This window comes from Schistocerca americana, chromosome 2 (genome assembly GCF_021461395.2).
Source record: "Schistocerca americana isolate TAMUIC-IGC-003095 chromosome 2, iqSchAmer2.1, whole genome shotgun sequence".
Lineage (NCBI taxonomy): Eukaryota > Metazoa > Arthropoda > Insecta > Orthoptera > Acrididae > Schistocerca > Schistocerca americana.
The window spans coordinates 1006562407-1006568406 of NC_060120.1; the positions used below are offsets into that span (position 1 = coordinate 1006562407).

A 6000-nucleotide genomic window follows, 5' to 3' on the forward strand; every position below is an offset into this window, starting at 1 on the left:
CCCAGACCCTTCCATCGGATTGCCACAGGTTATAGCGTGATTCACTACTCAAAATTTTAGAGGCTTCAATGTTGCCACATGAAGGCAGGTAATTTTCTCCTGGCATTCGCCAAACCTAAACTCTACGACTGTATTTCCACAAAGTATAGCACGATTCATCACTCCAAATGACTCGTTGACGTATAAGGAGCTGCTCGATCGTTGTACCACATTCTTTTTAACTCAGTCATTGCCCTAGGCAGACTGCTGGTAGCTCTTGGGTGCACTTGAGTGATTCTTTCCGCTGATTTCGTGTTATTTCTTACAATCATCGTCAACAGCGCTCGACACTCTCTGTCCAGCAGTACATGAGCTGTACCTGGACTTGGGTTAGCTTTGGTTGTTCCTCCGCGCCTTTATAGGCGTTGAAATGTCTCTGATTGAATTGTGGATCAGTTAACAAAATGAAATCTAATGAATAGTCCACGTTCTAAATCACTGGTCCCTTCTGACCGAGTCATTCTACTGTTGCTGTTCGTCTATTGACAACGCAATATTCCCCGCCCCCTTTTAAACAGGTGGATGTGACTTGCTTGATAATTACCTGTTACGTAGGGGTGTCCAGATACTTCTGATCATAATTGTCTGGGGCCTACCTAAAGCCTACCTGGATCAACAAATATTCGACAAAAATTTAAAATGATGTCATAATGAACTCATTAATGTGTATAATCTTAAGTTAAAGCTTTAATACAATAAGTCAACTATTAATGTTAGAAACTTTTTAGGTACGTCTAGGCAGTGCTACTCACCACACACAAATTGCCCAGACTGTATTGACACTTAGCGACTCCTAACAAGCTTACATAACATGCAGAGGGGTGATCACTTTTCTTCGGTTACCAATGCGAAACTAACAATTCCAGCATACTACAGTTTTGTGCCTTCAGCCACAAAAGTGGTACACCCTTATTGTAAGAAATTTAACATGTTTGAAACTGTTTTATATATTGGAGTTCGAGTCTATAATGAAACTTTGTTGGAATGGTTACTGGTCATTCACCAAAGATGAACATTAAAAGTATTTCAGGTAATTAATGCAAGTTTTACCATTTCTTGTTGATATCATCCACAACTGCCGCCTCTAGGAACCGCACGGATACTGGACATATGTCAAATTGGAAAGCTTACGAAAGACCTTCTAAAAAGAAGTGCTGGTAGACTGATGCTGCGACATCGCGAGAGATATTACAAGGATCCTCCATGACTAAAACCTTGGTAACACCGTCACACCAGCCAGAAAAGACTCTTACGGTTGGATATGCATTATTTATATGCTATTTTAGGTCGTTATTGTGACTAAAAGGAGTAAAGTAAAAGTCCCTTTCTCTATCCGACATCGATTCAGATATCGGGGACGACGCTACGACGTGACAGGTTGTACCGCACCAGTCTTCACCGGCGGCGGAGTACTACAACGTCCCTCGTGTTGCGTGGCCGTGGTTGATTTGTGTTTGCCCCTTTAATGAGCGTAATAAGCCCTCGCTTGATACCACTGAAGAAGGAGATGGCGGTGGTTTGAGAACAGTGAAATGCACGCTAAAGGGCCTCTGGATCGGAGATTTCCTCGAATTAACAGATTTGTAAGAATACGTTGTGTCACTGTGGGCAAACTGCTGTTCAAATTGCTGCTGCAGATGCAGTACGATGCGCAAGGGCCATACGCCGTAGTGTCACGTGGCCGTCAGCAGCCCGCTCTTCCCGGGCCCGAACATTCTCTTGACCACCACTGGCAGCAGTCATGTACAGTGGCTATGTTCCTGCCAAGTCTTTTTGCAGTATCGCAGAAGGAACTGCCACCATCTCGAGGTCCTTTTACTCGATCTAGTTCAGTGAGGTGTTGACAACAGCCTCTTCGTTTCCTTAAAAGCGTTCTTGGCGAAGATCAACTCACCATGTCCAATCTCAAAGGTAACTAACGGTCACGATCGTTACAGCTTGTATTTAAAGCAAGCTTGATGTGCATCCCCATAGTGGCACAACTAGCCTTAGCCTCATGCGACTGGCGGAAAATCTGAATAGATACTATGTTTGAGATGTGGAGACACTCTTACCGCTTTCGTGTATGTCGCGCAACTCCTTCTTGCTGTCGTAATTTTTTTCCATGAGCGTGTATAATATTTTAAACAGAACTGTGTAAGATTACAATACAAAGACTTATACAAACGTGCTGTCCCCTAGCTTCGTTAATTAATACGTTGACGATGTCAGAAATGAATTGCAAAATAATTAGAAAAATACTTCAAAATACATAACGCTGCTCTGGTCACAACGTCCATGTGATTTTACGTGTAACAGAAGGTGTTCTACCACGTGCGCTGTACTTGCCTGTACAAGCTACAAATTAGTGTAACTTAAATATCTCCATGTCTAAATCAAAACTGTCGAATTTAGAGAGTGTGAAATAGTGAGGACGAAAACAGACATTACCAACCAAAAGTTGCCTAGGTTTCTTTATCTTGGGTCTGGTATTATATATAAAATGTTAATGTGAGTACAAAGCTACAGTAATTCTAACTTTCTTCATTTAATTATTAATGCACGTTTGTCACTGTTGCGCAGCGAGAATGTTCCCACAAAATCAGCGAACCAAGGAAACCAGTAACCAATGGTAACAATACGACCTATCTTCATACTAACCACGTTGCTTGCGCGGGATGGGCGCTAGCACAGCTCGAGGTGAAAGATAGTCTTCAGCTTAGGATCACTCTCACAATTAGGAAAGCATTTCGTTAAACAAACTAAAATATGATTTCATTCAGTATATTAGTCTGAGAAAATATTCAATTTTAATATGACAAATATTACTCTCATTTAGCCGCGTGGGATTAGCCGAGCGGTCTCAGGCGCGGCAGTCATGGACTGTGTGGCTGGTCCTGGCAGAAAAAAATTCAAATGTTCAAATGTGTGTGAAATCTTATGGGACTTAACTGCTAAGGTCATCAGTCCCTAAGCTTACACACTACTTAACCTAAATTGTCCTAAGGACAAACACACACACCCAAGGGAGGACTCGAACCTCCGCCGGGATCAGCCACAGAGTCCATGACTGCAGCGTCTTAGACCGCTCGGGGCCCTGGCAGAGTTTCGAGTCCTCCCTCGGGCGTGGGTGTGTGTGTTTGTCCTTAGGATAATTTAGGTTAAGTAGTGTGTAAGTTTAGGGACTGATGACCTTAGCAGTTAAGTCACATAAGATTTCACACACATTTGAACATTTTGAACTCTCATTTATGTTGTTTTTGGCAAAAATATTAATGTTACTAAAGTTTGTTGTGTAATAAAACTGCTTTTCGATGATAAAGTTGGACTCACCATTCAAGTAGCAACCTTTAATAGTCTTGCGCACAATCGCCACCTTCAGTTCATACTGATTAGTACAGATACAGAAATTTCATAATAACTGTGATCCAGCTGTGATTCTTAGGACACAAGAAAGAAAACAGTTGAGCGAGAATGTTACGACACTTAACTAAGTGATAGATAAAATGTTTGAGTTGAGTTTCCTGTGAGCGTTATCTAGCGACACATTACCTGGTGGGATGACAAATGCGGATGTCATCAAAGAAGTAAAAATATTTAATTTGAATTTTTATGTAGTGAATTACAGGGACGCATGAGATATGGCAATTAAAAAGAAAGAAATAAACTAGAACACCAAAGCCAGTATTGAGCTAGAAGCCAAAAGAAGGAAAATTGGTGTGCCACAGAAAAAAATGGATGAACCACACTTGCGGCTGACACTACCTTGTGGTGGTTTAATCCCTGGCGATGATGATCATCACCATCTGCTCCAGTACTCACCGCTGATGGCTTCCTGGCCCCCCACAATGCGGCCTGCTGCTGCGCCCAGCCTCCTCCCACGTCCGCTGTTCACCAGGCGACGCACGGGCAGTCTCGCTCCTGTCAAGTGGTGGAACATCAGCTGATTACAACTACGGAACTATACAGCGGTTTATATAAATCTAAATAGCAACCACACCAAAAAAACTCACATCTTCTTACTGGAAATTTCAGTATGAATACCAACTGTCTCTCTGCATTGCCTTTGTTGACTTTGAAAAGGCATTTGACTCCGTTAGCCATGTAGCTGTCCTCCAAGCGTTGAGTGAGCAAGGAGTGGGAGCAGCATACATTGAAGTGTTCAGGAAAATCTATGAGAATTCTGCAGCTTATGTTAACATCGGCGAATCAACTAAAGAATTCCGCATCATGAGGGGTGTCAAGCAAGGCGATCCCATCTCCCCAAAACTGTTCTCCGCTGTATTGGAAATGGCTATGTCAAAGTTGAGCTGGGAAGGTAAGGGAATTAGAATTAATGGAAGAAGGCTTACTAACTTGAGATTTGCTGATGATGTTGCCTTACTGGGCAAAGAATTCGCAGAGATCCAAAACTTAGTTACGGATCTTGCAGCGGAATGTCAGCTGGTTGGCTTGAACATGAACCTTTCCAAAACAAAAGTAATGTGCAACAAATGGGTCCCAGCTGGAGACGTGAAGTCAAAGACAGTCTACTAGAAGAGGTCAGTGAATATATCTACCTTGGCCAGATTATACATATGAAGGGAGACATAAGGCCAGAAATCTATCGACGCATCAAGCTTGGCTGGCAAGCATTTGGGAAGAATTCAACAGTATTCAGAGCATGGCTATAGAGCAGCATTGCATGGCTCAATATTTCTGCGGGGGCCTTCCGACTGCTTTTTTGAGTCCATGGTCCACGCCAAGGCAAATTGCTCCACTACAGTGGGCGGACGGAGGCCCGTCACAATATAAGGAGGTATCCCATGATTTTCCTAACCTCAGTGTAGAGTCTATTTAAGTAGTCCCAAGGGGAAACTTCAGCGCGTGTATGAGGAGTAGTAGTAAAGTTCTAATTTTCAAAAAAAATGGTTCAAATGGCTCTGAGCTCTATGGGACTTAACATCTGTCATTAGTCCCCTAGAACTTAGAACAACCTAAACCTAACTAACCTAAGGACATCACACACATCCATGCCCGAGGCAGGATTCGAACCTGCGACCGAAGATGTCTCGCGGTTCCGGACTGAAGCGCCTAGAACCGCACGGCCACCACGGTCGGCTCTAATTATCACTTACCTCCACTTTTCTGCCTATAATGCTTCCGGAATTAATGAGCCAAACAAATAGAAAGAAAGATTCATCTCTAGCAAGAAGCCATATGGTTGAGTATTTGTGGTATCTCAACTGCAGATTTTTCAGCGCTTACTTAACTTTAGGACTCTTATCTCAATATGAACAAAAATGGACTCGTACCACTATGAAATAAGCCATATGTATATATATATATATATATATATATATATATATATATATATATATATATATGTGTGTGTGTGTGTGTGTGTGTGTGTGTGTGTGTGTGTGTGTATGTGTGTGTGTGTGTGTGTGTGTAAAATGGGTACCAATGTAAGCAAGTGAAATGATTGATAAACATTTCTCCAAAAGTACTTTAATAATGAAATTTTTGAGAAATTAATTTAGTTTGGAAACGTTACCACGGTACGAAGAAAGCAAATTTGTTTGCGTTACTGTGCATCTATTTATCGTTATTTACTGGTGAACATGTGGACTTCAGCCTTGATGTAAGTTCTTAACCTACAAAATTTCAATTAAAATCGACCAACTCCGCGGTATTTTACATGCTGTTTACTGCAGACGTGTTTTTGTACCGACCGGAAAACGTCGTGCATGTAAGGCGACGAAGACAAAAGAGGACTCTCGGAGCAACCTTGTATACCTACCATGAATTGTTGTGTGTAAACTTGAAGGTAGAGCCCATTTGAGTTGACACGTGTTCGAACGCTCTCCCAATATTCCTGTTTATAAACAGTTGCAACATAAAGTCGGGTATGAGGCAGGTGACCATGTTGATAATTAACAGTAGTATTGCGTAATGGGTAGATCTGTTGCTAGTCGCTAGGCAAAAAGTCATGCTTCAAAA

At 42.0% G+C, this 6000-nt stretch overlaps 1 protein-coding gene across 1 annotated transcript in view; it reads right to left on the reverse strand.

Moving 5' to 3' along the window:
- LOC124594617 (mite allergen Eur m 3-like) overlaps positions 1-3958 on the reverse strand; it is a 32503-nt gene extending 28545 nt beyond the window's left edge. Inside the window, exon 1 of the mRNA XM_047132988.1 lies at positions 3841-3958. Coding sequence (XP_046988944.1) covers positions 3841-3958 — 118 coding nt within the window. The remainder of the gene's footprint in view (positions 1-3840) is intronic.
- Positions 3959-6000: the final 2042 nt, after the last annotated feature.